Below are 18,371 nucleotides of genomic sequence, written 5' to 3'. Positions count from 1 at the left end.
AACCTCAACCACGAGACACCGAATGTGGAAAAAAAAAACAGAAAATCACATTGTTTGATTTTTAAAGAATTTATTTGCAAATCATGGTGGAAAATAAGTATTTGGTTAATACCAAAAGTTCATCTCAATACTTTGTTATGTACCCTTTGTTGGCAATAACGGAGGCCAAACGTTTTATGTAACTCTTCACAAGCTTTTCACACACCGTTGCTGGTATTTTGGCCCATTCCTCCATGCAGATCTCCTCTTGAGCAGTGATGTTTTGGGGCTATCGTTGGGCAACACGGACTTTCGACTCCCTCCACAGATTTTCTACGGGGTTGACATCTGGAGACTGGCTAGGCCACTCCAGGACCTTGAAATGCTTCTTACGAAGCCACTCCTTTGTTGCCCTGGCTGTGTGTTTGGGGTCATTGCCATGCTGAAAGACCCAGCCACGTCTCGTCTTCAATGCCCTTGCTGACCGAAGGAGATTTTCACTCAAAATCTCACGATACATGGCCCCATTCATTCTTTCCTTTACAGAGATCAGTCGTCCCGGTCCCTTTGCAGAAAAACAGCCCCAAAGCATGATGTTTCCACCCCCATGCTTCACAGTGGGTGTGGTGTTTTTCGGATGCAATTTAGTATTCTTTCTCCTCCAAAAAACAAGAACCTGTGTTTCTACCAAAAAGTTTTATTTTGGTTTCATCTGACCATAACACATTCTCCCAGTCGTCTTCTGGATCATCCAAATGCTCTCTAGCGAACCACAGATGGGCCTGGACGTGTACTTTCTTCAGCAGGGGGACACGTCTGGCAGTGCAGGATTTAAGTTCCTGGAGGCGCATTCTGTTACTGTTTGTTACTGTGGTCCCAGCTCTCTGTAGGTCATTCACTAGGTCCCGTAATCACCAACAAACCCAAAGTGGTAGAATTCATGTTCATCCCGGTCCAATTGGATTGGGTGTCCAGTGCCCCGTCAAGGGTTACGCCTTTGACCCTTCTCATGTATTTTTATGTCTTCCCAACCGGACGGTGACTTTTAACCCTTCCAGTCAATCCCTTGCCCTTTGAACTTGAAGTATGACCTCTGATTTAGCCCCAAAGCAAAGTTGTTGGAATTCAGAACGTCATCATCGGCGGAATGTCATGTAAGCCACGTGACATGAATGCACCCTAATAAGATCAAAGTCTCAAGTCTTCTGTTATCAGCCCCGCGAGGTCGGAGTTCACATTTTGCACCTGCGTGGGCTCGCTCCAGCGGCAGGCGACGAAGGGCAGACGGGTAGGTTCTTTCCTCATTTCTATTGGCAAAATTCTGAGATGCTTTAGTTTTGGCAGCATCAGTACGTTCTCTTCTTAATTGCTTGTTATGTGACTGACATTTGAACGTTTAGACGTAGCGCCCGACTCTCTGAGGTGAATACAGATACCTTGCTGTTTTGCCGTCACATGACTCAAACCTACTTCCTGTTTTGTTGTTGTTGTAAAACCATTTTGGATTCGTTAGCTTGTTTTGCTATGACGTTGATTCCACTTCCTCTTTTGCATCGCGTGACTAATTAACACTTCCTGTTTTATGATCGCATGGACCAATTCTACTTCCTGTTTATCATGGGAATTCCACTTCCTGTTTTATCATTTGGCAAAATTGATTTTTCCATGTGGCATTTTTTTGCCATTTGTCAAAATTGATTTCCCCATGTGGCTTTTTTTTGCCATTTGGCAAAATGGCTTTTGCCATGTGGCATTTTTTTTTTTGCCACGTGGCATTTTTTTTGCCATGTGTCAAAACTGATTTTTCCATGTGGCATTTGTTTTGCCATGTGGCAAAATGGATTTTGCCATGTGGCATATTTTTGGCATTTTTTTGCCATGTGTCAAAACTGATTTTCTCATGTGGTATTTTTTTTGCCATTTGGCAAAATGGCTTTTGGCATGTGGTATTTTTTTTTTTTTTGCCACGTGGCATTTTTTTGCCATGTCTCAAAACTGATTTTCCCATGTGGCATTTTTTTTGCCATTTGGCATAATTGATTTTTCCATGTGGCATTTTTTTGCCATTTGGCAAAATAGATTTTTCCATGTCTCATTTTTTTTGCCATTTGGCAAAATTGATTTTTCCATGTGGCCTTTTTTTTTGCCATTTGGCAAAATTGATTTTTCCATGTGACTTTTTTTGCCATCTGGCAAAATTGATTTTTCCATGTGGCTTTTTTTGCCATTTGGCATATTTTTTTTACCACGTGGCTTTTTTTTTTTTTGCCATGTGGCTTTTTTTTTTGCCATTTGGCAAAATGGATTTTGGCATGTGGCATTTTTTTGCCATTTGGCAAAATGGATTTTGACGTGGCATTATTGTTTGGATTTTGGTTTGTCACATTTTTTTGGGGTGTGGCATTTTTTGGCCGGTATATGGCAGCTTTGCAGGCCATGCACTACCATGCCATTGACGGCTATGCACGTCCAAATTTTACAGTCATTTTAAATGGGAGAAAAATGTGCGTGGTTGTGATTTTTGACCATACACTTTACATTGGAGCGCAGTGACATTCAACCGACAACCAAGTCATTGACGGCTATGCACGTCTGCAAAACTACCATATACCCCATAAAACGCCACATACCCCCCCAAAAAATGCCACATGGCAAAATCAATTTTGCCTCATGTCAAAAAAAAGTGCCACATGTCCAAAAAAAAAAAAGCCACATGGAAAAATCCATTTTGCCACATGTCAAAAAAAATGCCGCACGTCAAAAAAAAAAATGCTACATGGAAAAATCCATTTTGCCACATGACAAATGCCACTTTTGGTTCTCGCTATCTCTCCAATTCCACTTCCTATTTTGGCATAAATAATGCCGCGTGGCAAAAAAATAGCACATTGAAAAATCCATTTTGCCACATGGCAAATACCACTTTTGGTTCTCACTGTCTCTCCAGTTCAACTCCCTGTTTTACCATTGTTGTAAAACCACTTTAGTTTTGTTAGCCTGTTGGGCTATCACGTTGATTTCACTTCCTGTTTGGTGATTATGTGACTAATTTCCACTTCGTTTTGTCATCGTTGTAAAACCACTTTAGTTTTGTTAGCCTGTTCGACTACGACGTTGATGCCACTTCCTTTTTTACTACCACATGACTAATTACTACTTCCTCTATTATGATCACATGACCCAATTCTACTTCGCTTTTTTTTTTTTTTTTTAATTAACAAACAACAAAAAACATTACAACGTAAGTGGCATGGTACAATGTTAAACAACTTTAAAAGTTTTTCTATCCTGGGAATTCCACTTCCTGTTTTGTATGCAAGTGGCTGAATTCCATTTCCTGCTTCCTTATCAATGTAAAACCACTTTAGTTAGCTTGTTTGACGATGACGTTGCTTCCACATCCTTTTTTGCTATCACTTGACTAATTTCCACTTCAAGTTTTATGATCATGTTCAATTCTTCTTCCTGTTTTCTATCTTGGGATTTCTACTTCCTGTTGTGTATTCATGCGCTTGAAATCCACCTACTGTTTCGCAAACATGGTATGAGCACTTCCTATGAAACAATTCCAACTTCCTGTTTCATGTTCACGTGGACGAATTCAACATCCTGTTTCACTCTTGAACAAATTCTACTTCCTGTTTCATGAGCTGGTGTGCGAATTCAAACGTCCTGTTTGACTGTCGCACTTAATTCTACTTCCTGTTTTGCTATCTTGGGAATTCCACATCCCATTTTGCTTTCATGCGACTGAGTTCCACTTCCTGTTTTGCGATCACGTGAGTAATTTCCTCTTCCTGATTTATAATTAAGTGGATAAATTCGAACTCTTGTTTTGCTGTCTTGGGAATTTCACTTCCTGTTGGCTACTTCCTACAAAACAAAAGTCTAACGCCTTGTTTCGTGATCACATGTACGAATTCAACTTCCTGTTTTGCTCCCACACTTACCTCGTGAATACCACTTCCTGTTTCGCTTTCACACTAATTCTACTTCATGTTTTGTATGGAGATAGAATAGTGCCAAAAAGAAGTGAGGTTGTAAAATGAAAATTATTCTATCTCCATATTTTGCTATCTGAAGGATTCCACTTCTGGTTTCACTTTCACGTGGCTGGATTACACTTCCTGTTTCCCTTTCACGGTAATACCACTTTCTGTTTTGTGATCACATGGCTGATTTTGACTTCCTACCTTGCTCTCGCAATAAATCTACTTCCTGTTTGGCTATGGTGGTCATGTGAAACTTCATCTCACTTCCTGTTTTGCTTTTGCGTGATTGGCATTTCCTGTTTCAAAGAAGGAATAATGTTTTTACTCTTTTGTATTTTGCAGAGCAGATATTCAGTGAAAAATGGTTGGCGGCGCACCAAGAGACAAGTGAGCAAGTCGGTCGGTCGATGGCTCGACCTCGCGACGGGTCGACGGATCGATTGACGTACACGACCGCCGTTTCTTCTTCTGCTTTCGCCGGCCAGGTTTCGTGCGGTGTGGTTGGTGTTCTTCATTCTGGGTTTAGGAACGCTGCTGCCGTGGAACTTTTTCATGACGGCCACCGTGGTATGACATCACTTCCTCGGCAAAAGTTGGGTTGTGACAATTTATCCGATTGATGATGTATATAAAAGGTGTCAGCGTTTAGGAAAATAATACGAACCTACCGGAATGGTAGCTCATTGGCTGCCATTGAGCTAGTGCGTCAATGGCACCGAAAGCAGAGCATTCACAGACAGGCCTTTACAGGTCACTTCCCGTTCATTTTAGAGCAAAATGGATCATTTTCAAAATCAAACCAAATGCCAGAAAAACCAACAGCAGTCACACAGAAATGCTCCAAAATCCACAGAAAGTGACCTGTAAATGCCCAAAACCAATCGCCCAGAAATCCTCCAAAATCATCAGGAAGTGATGGACAATCAAGAAGTGATGAAATTCAACAGGAAGTGACCTAAATATGCCCCAAAATCAACAGGAAGTAATGGAAAATCAAGGGGAGGTAACAGAAAAATCAAAAGGAAGTGACAGGGAAATGCAGTGTAGTGAGCTACAAATGCTTTCAAATCAACAGGAAGTGACCCAGATGTCCTCTCAAATTAACAGGAAGTAAAAAAAAGGAAGTGACCTGTAAATGGCCCAAACCAAAAGGAAGTAACCTAGAAATGCTCCCACATCAACAAGAAATGATGGCAAATCAAGAGGAAGTAACAGAGTCAACAGGAAGTGACCCAGAAATACTCCAAAATCAACAGGAAGTGATGGAAGATCAAGAAGTAAGACAATCAACAGGAAGTGACCTGGGAATGGCCCAAAACCAACAGGAAATGACACATAAGTGCTCCAAAATGAACAGGAAGCGATGGCAAATCAAGGGAACGTAACAAAATTAACAAGAAGTGACCTGAAAATGCCCCAAAACCAAAAGGAAGTGACCTGACAATACCACAAAACCAACAGGAAGTGACCCAGAAATGCTTCCAAATCAACAGGAAGTGATGGAAAATCAAGGGGAAGTCACAAAATCAACAGGAAGAGACTTGAAAATTCCCCAAAATCCAACAGGTGACTGAAAATACCCAAAATCCAACAGAAAGTGACCTGAAAATGCCACAAAAACTAACAGGAAGTGACCTGTAAATGCTCCAAACCAACAGGAAGTGACTCAGACATGCTCCAAATTGAACAAGAAGTGAAGGAAAATCAAGAGGAAGTCACAAAATGAACAGGAAGTGACCTGAAAATGCCACAAAACCAATAGGGAGTGACCCAGAAATGCTCCAAAATCAACAGGAAGTGATGGAAAACCAAGAGGAAGTAACAACATCAACAGGAAATTATCTGAAAATGCCCCCAAACCAGCAGAAAGTGACCTGTAAATGCCCCAAAACCAACTGGAAGTGACCCAGAAAATGCTCTTAAATTCACAGGAAGTGATGGAAAATCAAGAGGAAGTGACCTGAAAATGCCCCTGAACCAACAGGAAGTGGCCCAGAAATAATCCACAATCAACAGGAAATGATGGAAAATCAAGAAGTGATGAAATTCATCAAGAAGTGACCTAAATATGTCCCAAAATCAACAGGAAGCGACCCAGAAATGCTCCCAAATCAACAGGAAGTGATGGAAAATCAAGAGGTAGGGAGTGAAAATGAACAGGAAGTGACCTGTAAATGGCCCAAAACCAACAGGAAGTTATGGAAAATCAGCAGGAAGTGACCCAGAAATTCGCCGTGGCGACTTCTGAAGGGAAGAGCTATAATGAAAAGAAGATTGGATGCTCACAATGGGTTCAAGGTGTCCATTTTGTTATTTTTGCCACTCAGTACTTCACCGGCCGTCTGAGGGAGTCGAGGAGCAACGGGACGGCGGAGGGGGCGGAGTCCGTGCGCGGTGTCCTGGAGGCCAAGTTCAACAATGTCATGACTTTGTGCGCCATGTTGCCTCTCCTCCTTTTCACCTGCCTCAACTCTTTCCTGCACTCGCGGTAAGTCCGCTCGGGCGAGCGCTTCCCGTTTTTGCGTGGGAAACCGTCCGACTTTTTTTTTTCTTCTTAGGGTTCCCGAGCGCGTTCGCGTGGCGGGCAGCCTAGCGTTCATCCTGGCCGTCTTCCTGCTGACGGCCGTCCTGGTCAAAGTCTCGCTGGAGCCGGCTCCGTTCTTCGCCGTCACCGCCGTCAGCGTGGTGGTCATCAACTGTGAGCCTCGCCGCCAGGGAGGAACAGGGGCGATAGTTTGATGGACGTTGACTGTCTTCCATCCCCGCCGGTCCAGCCTTTGGCGCCGTGCTGCAGGGGAGTCTCTTCGGGATGGCGGGCACCTTCCCCGCCGCCTACACCGCGCCCATCATGAGCGGCCAAGGACTGGCCGGGACCTTCGCCGCCTTGGCCATGATCTGCGCCCTCGCCAGTACGGTGGCACCGATCGCCTCCTTTCGTTCCTTACACTCTTCACTTCTTCAAGAGTAGTTTTACCATGCCATACTTTTTACTTGAATAGATTCAAAATGCTACTCTTGCTCCACTACATTGAGCCATTACATTTTTCCACTTTAATCTCCATATTTGATTCAACTTTATTTTTGTCAGCAAATTGCCTGTGAGTTTCACAAATCAGACATAACACAGTCACACGAACGCACGCAGGCCTGCAGTCCAAAGTCCTATAGTCATGCCGGCGTGTTGAATCAGGTGGCGTCTTTAAAGCACCGTAGAAAATGAAACTATTTGACATAGAGTCAACATGACGTCAAATCAAATCAATTTTATATATAGTGAACCCCTCCGATTAAAGTTCTTCCTTGTAGTAACTGAAATCCGTCAGCTGGATGTGCTAACGGATGAATATTGCCCTCTTTCTCAACTGTAACTGTGTTTCTTCCATCTTTCTCACCTCCTCCTTTCCTGGCTCTCAGGCGGTTCGGAAGTGGAAGAGTCATCTTTCGGTTACTTCATCAGTGCCTGCGTGGTCATTTTGGCCTCCCTGGCGTCGTATGCCGTTTTGCCAAAACTAGTGCGTGTGCCTAACTCACTCACTTGCCTCACTCGCCTCACTCACCTCACTCACTCCCTTATCTCACTAACCTCACTCGCCTCACTCACTCGCCTCACTAACCATACTCACTCGCCTCACTCACTCACTCGCTTCACTCTTCCCACTCGCTCACTCGCCTCACTCTTTCCACTCGCTCACTCGCCTCATTCACTCTCACCTCATTCTCTCTATCGCCTCACTCACTCACTCGCCTCACTCTTCCCACTCACCTCCCTCACCTCACTCACTCCTTATCTCACTAACCTCCCTCGCCTCACTCACTCACTCGCCTCGCTCACTCGCCTCACTCTTTCCACTCGCCTCGCTCACTCGCCTCACTCTTTCCACTCGCCTCACTCACTCTCTCGCCTCATTCTCTCCATCGCCTCACTCACTTGCCTCACTCACTCACTCACTCACTCACTCGCCTCACTCTTCCCACTCGCTCACTCTTTCCACTCGCTCACTCTTCACACTCGCTCACTCTTTCCACTCGCTCACTCGCCTCACTCTCTCTCGCCTCATTCTCTCTATCGCCTCACTCACTCACCTCACTCGCCTCACTCACTCACCTCACTCGCCTCACTCTTCCCACTCGCTCACTCACCTCACTCGCTCACTCACTTCACTCACTCCCTTATCTCACTAACCTCACTCGCCTCACGAACCATACTCACTCGCCTCACTCACTCACTCGCTCACTCGCCTCACTCTTCCCACTCACTCACTCGCCTCACTTGCTCTCTCTCTCTCACCTCATTCTCTCTATCGCCTCACTCACTCACCTCACTCGCCTCACTCTTCCCACTCGCTCACTCGCCTCACTTGCTTCACTCTTCCCACTCACTCACTCACTCGCCTCGCTCGCTCGCCTCACTCGCTCAATCGCCTCACTCACTCGCCGCTCTCTCTGTCGCCTCACTCACTCTCTCGCCTCACTCACTCACCTCACTTGCCTCAATCACTCTCACCTCACTCACTCGCTTCACCCGTCTTGCCTCACTCATTCGCCTCACTTGCCTCACTCACTCGCCTCACTCTCTCGCCTCACTCTCTCGCCTCACTCACTCGCCCCACTTACTTGCCCCACTCACTCACCTCACTCACCTCACTCACCTCACTCACCTCACTCACTCACTCACTCACTCACTCACTCACTCACTCACTCACTCACTCACTCACTCACTCACTCACTCACTCACTATTGTATTGTATTGCAAGGCTTGCGATAAAAATGGACTTGTAAGTCAACAACTTAAGTCTGTCAACAATAATCACAATACCAATAAGACGTAACAACACAGTCACACGGCCCAACTCCTATGATCACGCCGGTGTGTTCGACCACATTCAATAATTTTTAAAATTCAATTCCTTTATTGACATAGTCAATATGACTCTATTTCAAACTCTCTCCCTTGCCCTTTTTTATTTGGCACCAATAGACTACGCATATTTCTAACATGAAATAAAAGTGATCATAAGTTTATCCACTAGAGGGCACTCATGCTGATTTCTCTCATTCTGTGTAACAATATTCGTTCCTATGTATAACGGTGAGGGCCGCTGAAAGCAGGGGCGCGGATGACCAAGTTTGATCTGATTGGTCGTTGAAATCAGGGGGCCGCTGTGACGGCTCGCGCGCGTGTGTGTGTGTGTGTGTGTGTAGGAGTTTTTCCAGTTCTATCATGAGAAGAAGGAAGAATGTGACGATGTCCAGGTGAAGCTGTCCCGTCCAGGTAAACGCACCTTCACTTCTCTCGTCGCCCTCGTCCATTTTGTCACGGTTATGCGCCGCTCGTAGAAAGTGCGGAGGAGAAGGAGGAGGGCTCCAAGGGGCGCGGCCACGTCTCCGTGGTGAGCGTTTTCAAGAAGGTACAGTAGGTGCCGGTCGGTCGAGCGCATTTGGGTTATTTTTTAATGTTTGTGCTTTGCCGCCACATTGGAGATATGGGTGCTGGCGGCGTGCGTGTGCACCACTTTCACCATCACCATCGGAGTCTTCCCCGCCGTGGCGGCCGACACCAAGAGTACGCGGGCGGCGGGAGGGACCTGGGGTGAGTACTTTCTCTTTGATGATCTCCCAGTCTTTAAATTAGGGGTGTCCAAACTTTTGTCTCTGAGGGAGCGGGCTGCTTTTCCATCTAGAAAATTCCAACAGTAGCTTTGCTGTGATGGCTGTTATATACCCTGTTGATTTGGGAGCATTTTGGGGTCACTTCCTGTTGGCTTGGGGCCATTTCGGGGTCACTTCCTATTGACACAAGGGTCACTTCCTGTTGGTTTGGGGGCATTTTGGGGTCACTTCCTGTTGATATCGGGTCACTTCCTGTTGGTTTGGGGTCATTTCAGGGTCACTTCCTATTGATATTGGGTCACTTCCTGTTGATTTGGGAGCATTTCAGGGTCACTTCCTGTTGATATCTGGTCACTTCTTCGTATTGTTTTTTCCGCTATTTCCGGGGTCACTTCCTGTTGATTTAGCAGCATTTTGAGGTCACTTCCAAAAGATATCGGTTCACTTCCTTTTGATCTGGGGGCATTTTGGGGTCACTTCCTATTGATATTGGTTTACTTCCTGTTGGTTTGGGGGCATTTTGGGGTCACTTCCTGTTGGTATCGGGTCACTTCCTGTTGGTGTGGATCCATTTCAGGATCACTTCCTACTGATAGTGGGTCGCTTCCTGTTGATTTGGGAGCATTTTGGGTTCACTTCCTGTTGAAATCGGGTCACTTCCTGTTGATTTGGGAGCATTCTGAGGTCACTTCCTGTTGGTTTGAGGGCATTCTGGGGTAATTTTCTATTCATATCGGTTGACCTCTGTTGATCTGGAGGCATTCCGTATTTTGTCAAAAATCAAAACCAACCGTTGGCTAACGATAATAAACTGGTACCCTCGGCGGGCCCGATGATGTCATCATCGTGCGGCAGACACGTACTTTGCGCCGGTGTTGTGCTTCCTGCTCTTCAATTTGTCGGACTGGTGCGGGCGGAGCCTGAGCGCCTTCTGCTCTTGGGTGGGTCCTCCGTCGAAAAAGCGGGCGCGGCGCTCTGACCTCACGCGCCCCTCGCTTGTGCCCAGCCGGGACCGGACGGCTGCCTCCTGCCCATCTTGGTGTCTTGCCGCGCCATCCTGGTTCCCGCCTTGATGTTGTGCAACGTGCAGCCGCGCCTTCGTCTTCCCGTGGTCTTTGAGCACGACGCCTTCTTCGCCGTCTTGGTGCTGCTCTTGGCTTTCAGCAACGGCTACCTGGCCAGCCTCGCCATGTGCTTCGCACCCAAGTCGGTCCAGACGTGAACCCTGCTTTTCAGTAACTCTTTCGGTCCCGCTGACGTTGATAGGCTCCTAAAAACTATTTCCACGGCTTTGTCAATGGTAAACGTCCAATCCATTTGAAGCGGAAGGGTTGGCAGTCATTCACAGCCACCCCCTTCAAACAGATCGGACGTCGACTAGTGATAAACTCGTTTAAATTCCCGGCAGAATCGTCAAAATTGCCCCAACCAACATGGCCGACCAGAGGCGACGTTCCCATCAAAGTCAATGCATTGTCATGAAAATTCAGTCATAACTAGCCTATTTTATCAATGTCAAAACATCTATTTACTTAAAGGCTGTCATTGACATTAATAGACGTCCAGTCCATTGGAAGCGGGAGAGTTGGCAACCAATGAACTCCACCATCCCGCTTCGACTGGATTGGACGTTTACAACTGTCGCCCTTACCAAAATGGCCTTAGAGCAGCCATGTTGGTAGGGGCTTAATTCCCATAAAGGTCAATGCACTGACATTAAAATTCAGTCATAACTACCTTATTTATTCAACGTCAGAACATCTATTTACTTAAAGGCTGCCAATGACGTAAATAGATGTCCAATCCATTTGAAGCTGGACAGTTGGCAGCGAAGGAACACCTCCCTCCCACTTAGAATGGATTGAACCTTTATTATTGATAAACTTATTTCAATTCACGAGAAAATGGTGGTAAGGGATAGATTGTTGAAACAGGACAACGTCATTGTCAGTGGCGTAAGAAAAAGGTGTCGATAAAAAAGCTAAGGGAAGCTTAAGTCGGCTCGTTTTTTTTCAGCCGTCGACACTCAAGCCATCTCGTTAACTGAACATTTGTATGTTCCTCCACATCTTTACCGGTGAATTTGGCACCAGGGACATCATTTTCGGAAGGAATTGGTAGGTTTAGCTCTGTAAACATCTCAGTCATACACTATTCCCATTCATTTCCTAAACAAGAGCTTGTCCCCCCTTAGCTAACAGCAGAGCCACAGAAGCTAACATCATAAATATTAATGAGCGGAAGTGACGTGTAGCGTGCGGTACCCCAATGAAATCCTAACTCAACCAATTTTTAAATGATTATTTAATCAATCTCAAAGCTACTGCTATTGACCGAGCTAGATGTCCAATCTGTTTTAAGTGGGACGGTTGGCAGCGAATGAACGTTGGTTTAAGCATGGCAGCCAATTAGACGGAAAAAAATAGAATTTGGCCAATTTTCAGGTTTCTAAATGTTTGAACCAGAATGAGCCATTTGACGTCAATGAAACGGACATCTTTTGCCCGTCTTCTTTTTCAGGCGGGTTCTTCCAGAAGAGGCGGAGACGGCGGGCTCCGTTATGGCCTTCTTCCTGTCTCTGGGTCTGGCTTCGGGCGCGGCGCTTTCCTTTGTCTTCCGAGCTCTCGTTTGAGTGAGCGACACAAGTATTGTTGAGGATGGGTTGTCCTCCCAAACAGCAGGGGCGCTGTGGCTTTTTTTGGCATAGATTCCTACCTACATCTACTACCTCAGATCTCAAACATTTTCACGGTTGGACAAACTGACACTGAACATTGATTTTTTTTATTTTCTTCCCAAAGTTTAAAAATAAATGTTTCAAACATTTGGATGGATGGATGTTTTTGGAGACTTTACGTAACAATCATGAGCTAACAGTTAAAGTGAGCTTTACGGTGAGGCCGGTTAGAGGTCGTGACTCTCGGGCGGTCTGGTCCTGGCTCGGGCGTGGACCTCGCAGTACAAGTCGCCCTCCACAAAGAAGTAACCTTTCTGCTTCAGGTTGACGTCACAGTCGGCACACACGAAGCAAATCGGGTGCCGCAACTTGTCACGTGCCTTCACCACGGTACCGCTGAAAGAAGGAGGGGGAAAAAAATCACAACCAAAAATAGAAATTTTACCAGAATAAAGAAGTACGTGGTCATGTTACAAAGTTAGAATGTTACGGGAAATGTCGTGTAAGTGACCCCCCCCCATGTATGCCAGTTCTATTGACAGGAAGTGAGCCCCAAATACCTCCAAATCAAAAGGAAGTGACCCAATAACAACAGGGAATGACGTGTAATGCCTCCAAATCCACAGGAAGTTAGCTAACAACAGGAAGTGAACCTGAAATTCTCCCAAATCAATAGGAAGTGGCCCAACAACAACAGGTGACCCCGAAATGCCCCCAAATCAACAGGAAGTGACCCAACAACAGCAGGAAGTGACCCCAAATTGCCCTCAAATCAACAGGTAGTGACCACAAAATACCCCCAAATTAACAGGAAGTTACCTAACAACAGGAAGTGAACCTCCCAATCTCCCAAATCAATAGGAAGTGACCCAACAACAACAGGAAGTGCTCTCACAACAAGAGGTGACCCCAAAAATCCCCCAAATCCACAGGAAGTGACCCATCAACAGGAAGTGACTCCAAAATGCCTCCAAATCAACAGGAAGTGACCAAACAACAACAGGACTTGACCTCAAAATGCACCAAAATCAACAGGAAGTGACCATGTAATGCCCCCCAATCAACACTAAGGGACCCAACAACAACAGGAAGTGACCCCTAAATGCCCTCAAATCAACAGGAAGTGACCTCACTGACCCCAAAAGGCACCCAAAACAACAGGTCACTAAACAGCAACAGGAAGTGACCTCACAACAGGAGGTCACCCTGAAATGCCCCCAAATCCACAGGAAGTTACCCACCAACAAATGTGACGCCCAACTGCCCCCAAATCAACAGGAAGTGACCCGCAACTGCCCTCAAATCAACAGGACGTGACCCCAATATGCCCCCAAATCAACAGGAAGTGACACCAAAATGCACCCAAATCAACATGAAGTGACCCTGAAATGCCCCCAAATCAACAGGAAATGACCCAACAACAACAGGAGGTGACCTCACAACAGGAGTGACCCCCGAAATGCACCTAAATCCACAGGAAGTGACCCAACAACAACAGGAAGTGACTCAAAAATGGTAAATGGTGTTATACCTATAAAGCGCTTTTCCATGCGCCAAAACCAACAGGAAGTGACCCTATAATGCCCCCCAATCAACAGTAAGGGACCCAACAACAACAGGAAGTGACCCCGAAATGCTTTCAAATCAACAGGAAGTGACCTCACTGACCCCAAAATGCACCCAAAACAACAGGAGATAACCCAACAGCAACAGAAAGTGACCTCACAACAGGAGGTCACCCTGAAATGCCCCCAAATCAACAGGAAGTGACCCTGAAATGCCCTCAAATCAACAGGAAGTGACCCCAAAATCAACAGGAAGTGACCTCACTGACCCCTAAATGCACCGGAAACAACAGGAAGTAACCCAACGGCAACAGCAATTGACCTCACAACAGGAGGTGACTTCGAAATACACCCAATTCAACAGGTAGCAACCCAACAACAACAGGAAGTGACCCCTAAATGCCCCCCAAATCAACAGGAAGTGACCTCCAAATGGCCCCAAATCCACAGGAAGTGACCCGCTATTAACAGTAAGTGACCATGAAATACCCCCAAATCAACAGGAAGTGACCCTGAAATGCCACCAAATCAAAAAGAAGTGACCCTGAAATGCTCCCAAATCAACAGGAAATGACATAACAACATGAAGTGACTTTTTCATGCCCCAAATCAACAGGAAGTGAACCTGAAATGCCACCAAATTAAAAAGAAATGACTCCGACAACGTCATCTCACCACAGTATCGATACTAGCATCGGGCTTGTTATTTTGTGGACTCACACAATGCCGTTCCCGCACTTGTCGCACATGGGGAGTTTCTGCAGGTTTCCGGCGGGCGCTGCGGGTTTAGTGGTGGGCGCCTTAACGGTTCGGGTCACGATGGGCTTGGTGCCTGCGTGAAGAAAAAGTCATATCGTCACAGAAGAAGAAAGGAGCGACCGTGAAGCGCGAGCGAGCAATGACCGTCGCTCTCCACAAATTCCTGCAAGGCCCTGAAGGATCCCGACTGGCGAGGTTGCGACGGTTCCTCGTGGTCCTTCTGCAACATACGGTACACGTCCGAGTCCTCGATGTTGGCCAACGTCCGAGGACTGCGGGGGCGGGGAAGCCAAGTTAACAAACACGTGGACGCCTCATCTCCCACTTTTTTCATTCATTCTGCTTCTGACGCTAAAACCAGAATGGGTGTGCATTGCTAGCTTTCTCGTTGCCAGTTGTAGCTAGGACGTACACAAAGTGTTCGGGGGCGGGCTATCGCACTCGTCACGCTACATGATGTGCTTACTTATTTTTGACAGTGCAATGTGCTCATAGGACTCGACCATGAGCTGGTGTGCAATTAATACTAATAAGTGATCACATTTTTACATGATAATCATCAGTTTTTACAGCCATACTGTACATGATCGTTTTTTAAGAAAAAAAAAAGCCTTACTATAAATGGCTGTTTTTGAGAAAAAAAAAAAGCCATACTATAAATGGTCGTTTTTTTGAGGAAAAAAAGCCTTACTATACATGGTCGTTATTTTTTTAAGCAAAAAAAAAATAAAGCCATCCTATGCATGTTTGTTTTTTTCAGCAAAAAAGCCTTCCTATACATGGTCGTTTTTTTAACAACAAAAAAAAAGCCATACTGTACATGGTCGTTTTTTGAGAGAAAAAAAAAAGAAAAAAACCTTACTGTCCATTGCAGTTTTTTAAGCCCTGAAAAGCCAAAGTATACATTGTCATTTTTTTTTTAAAGAAAAAAAAAAGCCTTACTGTACATGGTTGTTTTTTGTGGAAAAAAGCCTTACTATACATGCTTGTTTTGTTTTTTTAAGAAAAGAAAAGTCTTACATGTTTTGTTTTTTTTTTTTGGAGAAAAAATTCCATACTATATATACATGGTCGTTTTTTGAGAAAAAAATTACCATACATGGTTGTTTTTTGAGGGAAAAAAGCCTGACTATACATGGTTGTTTTTTTCCAGCAAAAAAGCCTTCCTATACATGGTCGTTTTTTTAAGAAAAAAAAAAGCCACACTTTACATAGTCATTTTTGAAGAAAAAAGCCTTAAGTCGTTTTTTTTTTTTTTTTAAGAAAAGTCTTACATGTTTTTTTTTTTTTTTTTGAGAAAAAAAGCCGTACTATACATGGTCGTTTTTTAAGAAAAAAAAAAGCCTTACTATAAATGGCTGTTTTTGAGAAGAAAAAAAAACCATACTATACATGGTCGTTTTTTTGTAAGAAAAAAAGTCTTACTATACATGGTCGTTTTTTTTTTTTGTAATTAAAAAAAAAAACATACATGTTCCTTTTTTTCCCAGCAAAAAAAATCCATACTATACATGGTCGTTTTTTTGAGGAAAAACAGTCTAGGTGGTGGGGTGTTATGACCCTTTGGGTCAATTGTTCTTTTTTACCGCTTTTTTCCACTGTGTGTTCGTGAGTTGGGTGGCTGAATGAGTGAATTAGGTGCATGTGTTGCTGATTCAGCCACTCCTGATTGGCCAAGGTTTGGACTTCCTGGCCTACTAAAGAAGCACTCTTCCTCCTCGCCAGCCAGACCAGCATTCAGAAACACCAGTTTGTGTGTTCGGTTTCCAGCAGTGATTCCTGTTTCGTATAACCTTTGTATATAGTGTAAATAGTTGAGCAGTAATGTAGGAGGGAGATGCCTTTTTGTTTTGCTGAGTTTTTTCCTGTTTTTTGTTGGTAGGAGTTAGGTAAAGGAAATGTCTTTATTTGACCTTTTTTCTTTTTGTTAGGGAAGACAGGGTTTTCATAGATTGTTTTGTTATTTTGGCGACCTTCTCCCTCTGAGCCAAATAAAGAAACTGCTCTTGATTTTTTTCAGGGTGAGGGTCTGACGGGAGGAGCACACCCCATGTTGCGTCCTGATTCCCCTAGACTGGGGCGTAGCACTATACATGGTCGTATTTTGAGAAAAAAAAAAAAAGCCTTACTGTCCATGGTCGTTTTTTTAAGCCCTAAAAAGCCAAACTATACATTGTCATTTTTTAAAGAAAAAAAGCTTTGTACATGGTCATTTTTGAGGAAAAAAGCCTTACTGTCCATGGTCGTTTTTTTTTGTTTTTTTTTTAAAGTCTTACGTTTTTTTTTTGAGGAAAAAAAGCCATACTATACATGGTCGTTTTTTTCCAGCAAAAATTTTTAAAAAGTACTATACATGGTCGTTTTTTGAGGAAAAAAGCCTTACTGTCCATGGTCGTTTTTTAAGCCCTAAAAAGCCAAACTATACATTGTCATTTTTTAAAGAAAAAAAGCTTTGTACATGGTTGTTTTTGAGGAAAAAAAAGCCATACTATACATGGTCATTTTTGAGGAAAAAAGCCTTACTATACATGGTCGTTTTTTTTTTTTTTTTTAAAGTCTTACGTTTTTTTTTGTTTTTGTTTTTTGAGGAAAAAAAGCCATACTATACATGGTCGTTTTTTTCCAGCAAAAAAAAAAAAAGTACCATACATGGTCGTTTTTTGAGGAAAAAAGCCTTACTGTCCATGGTCGTTTTTTAAGCCCTAAAAAGCCAAAGTATACATTGTCGTTTTTTTATAGAAAAAAAAAGCCTTGCTGTACATGGTTATTTTTTTGTATGAAAAAAAGCCTTTCTATACATGGTTGTTTGTTTTTTTTCCAGCAAAAAGCCTTACTATACATGGTCGTTTTTTAAGAAAAAAGCCTTCCTATACATGGTTGTTTTTTAAAGGGAAAAAAAAAAAGAATTTTGTACAGGGTTGTTTTTTGTGAAAAAAAAAGCCCTACTATACATTGACGTTTTTTGTTGTTGTTGTTTTTTTTTTAAGAAAAGTCTTACATGTTTTTTTTTGTTGAGAAAAAAAGCCATACTATACATCACAGGTGTCAAACCGATTCCAGAAAAGGCCAAGTGGGTGCAGGTTTGCTTTCCAACCAATGAAGAGGACACCTTTTCACCAATTTGATCTTTTACATGTGTAATCAGTTAAACTTTGTCAGGTGCTGCTTGTTTCAGCAGGAAGTTCATTGGTTAAACTCTGCGCGTTATCGGTTGGAACAAAATCCAGCACCCACTTGGCCCTTTCTGGAATCGGTTTGACAGCTGTACTATACATGGTCGTTTTTTGAGAAAAAAAAAGCCTAACTGTCCATGGTCGTTTTTTTAAAGAAAAGAAAAGCCTTATGTACATGGTCGTTTTTTTTTTGTTTTTTTTAAGAAAAGTCTTACATGTTTTTTTTGAGAAAAAAAAAGCCATACTATACGTGGTCGTTTTTTGAGGGGAAAAAAGCCTTACCGTCCATGGTCTTTCTTTAAGCCCTAAAAAGCCAAACTACATTGTCATTTTTTTAAAGAAAAGAAAAGCCTTACTGTACATGGTTGTTTTTGAGGAAAAAAAAGCCATACTATTCGTGGTCGTTTTTTTTTTTTAAGAAAAAAAAAGCCATACTATACATGTTCGGTTTTTTTTTAGCAAAAAAACCCTTACTATACATGGTCGTTTTTTAGCAAAAAAGCCTTCCTTTACATGGTCATTTTTTTAGAAAAAAAATCCCCATACATGGTCGTTTTTTGAGGAAAAAAAGCCTGACTATATGTGGTTGTTTTTTTTTTTTTTTTAAGAAAAAAAA

General features: G+C 43.6%; 2 protein-coding genes across 2 annotated transcripts in view; one reads left to right on the top strand and one right to left on the bottom strand.

Moving 5' to 3' along the window:
* The first annotated feature begins 3,609 nt into the window (after positions 1-3,609).
* On the top strand, positions 3,610-12,684 carry LOC130920771 (equilibrative nucleoside transporter 1-like). Its single transcript, XM_057844214.1, has 11 exons — positions 3,610-3,758; positions 4,314-4,358; positions 4,457-4,538; positions 6,299-6,459; positions 6,530-6,669; positions 6,746-6,880; positions 7,386-7,483; positions 9,174-9,243; positions 9,309-9,379; positions 9,453-9,561; positions 12,102-12,684. Exons 2-11 carry the CDS (start codon positions 4,333-4,335, stop codon positions 12,215-12,217), a joined length of 1,008 nt encoding a protein of 335 aa, XP_057700197.1. The 5' UTR covers positions 3,610-3,758; positions 4,314-4,332; the 3' UTR covers positions 12,218-12,684.
* The window catches only part of LOC130920770 (PDZ and LIM domain protein 3-like), a 30,978-nt gene continuing 24,533 nt past the window's right edge, over positions 11,927-18,371 (bottom strand). Inside the window, exons 5-7 of the mRNA XM_057844213.1 lie at positions 14,727-14,854; positions 14,544-14,655; positions 11,927-12,654 (exon numbers count right to left, since the gene is read on the bottom strand). Of these exons, the coding sequence (XP_057700196.1) occupies positions 12,486-12,654; positions 14,544-14,655; positions 14,727-14,854 (409 nt within the window). The 3' untranslated portion in view covers positions 11,927-12,485. The remainder of the gene's footprint in view (positions 12,655-14,543; positions 14,656-14,726; positions 14,855-18,371) is intronic.

The sequence above is a fragment of the Corythoichthys intestinalis genome, chromosome 8 (assembly GCF_030265065.1).
Source record: "Corythoichthys intestinalis isolate RoL2023-P3 chromosome 8, ASM3026506v1, whole genome shotgun sequence".
Classification (NCBI taxonomy): Eukaryota; Metazoa; Chordata; class Actinopteri; order Syngnathiformes; family Syngnathidae; genus Corythoichthys; species Corythoichthys intestinalis.
Note: the sequence above shows the minus strand (reverse complement) of the source record. Positions and strands in the feature narration are given on the sequence as shown.

Excerpts from the sequence above, each read along its gene's own strand:
- LOC130920771 (XM_057844214.1), top strand. The coding sequence starts at position 4,333 with ATGGTTGGCGGCGCACCAAGAGACAA. Across the intron at positions 6,881-7,385 it reads CATGATCTGCGCCCTCGCCA|GCGGTTCGGAAGTGGAAGAG; the intron begins GTACGGTGGCAC and ends CCTGGCTCTCAG. Across the intron at positions 9,244-9,308 it reads GGTGAAGCTGTCCCGTCCAG|AAAGTGCGGAGGAGAAGGAG; the intron begins GTAAACGCACCT and ends CGCCGCTCGTAG.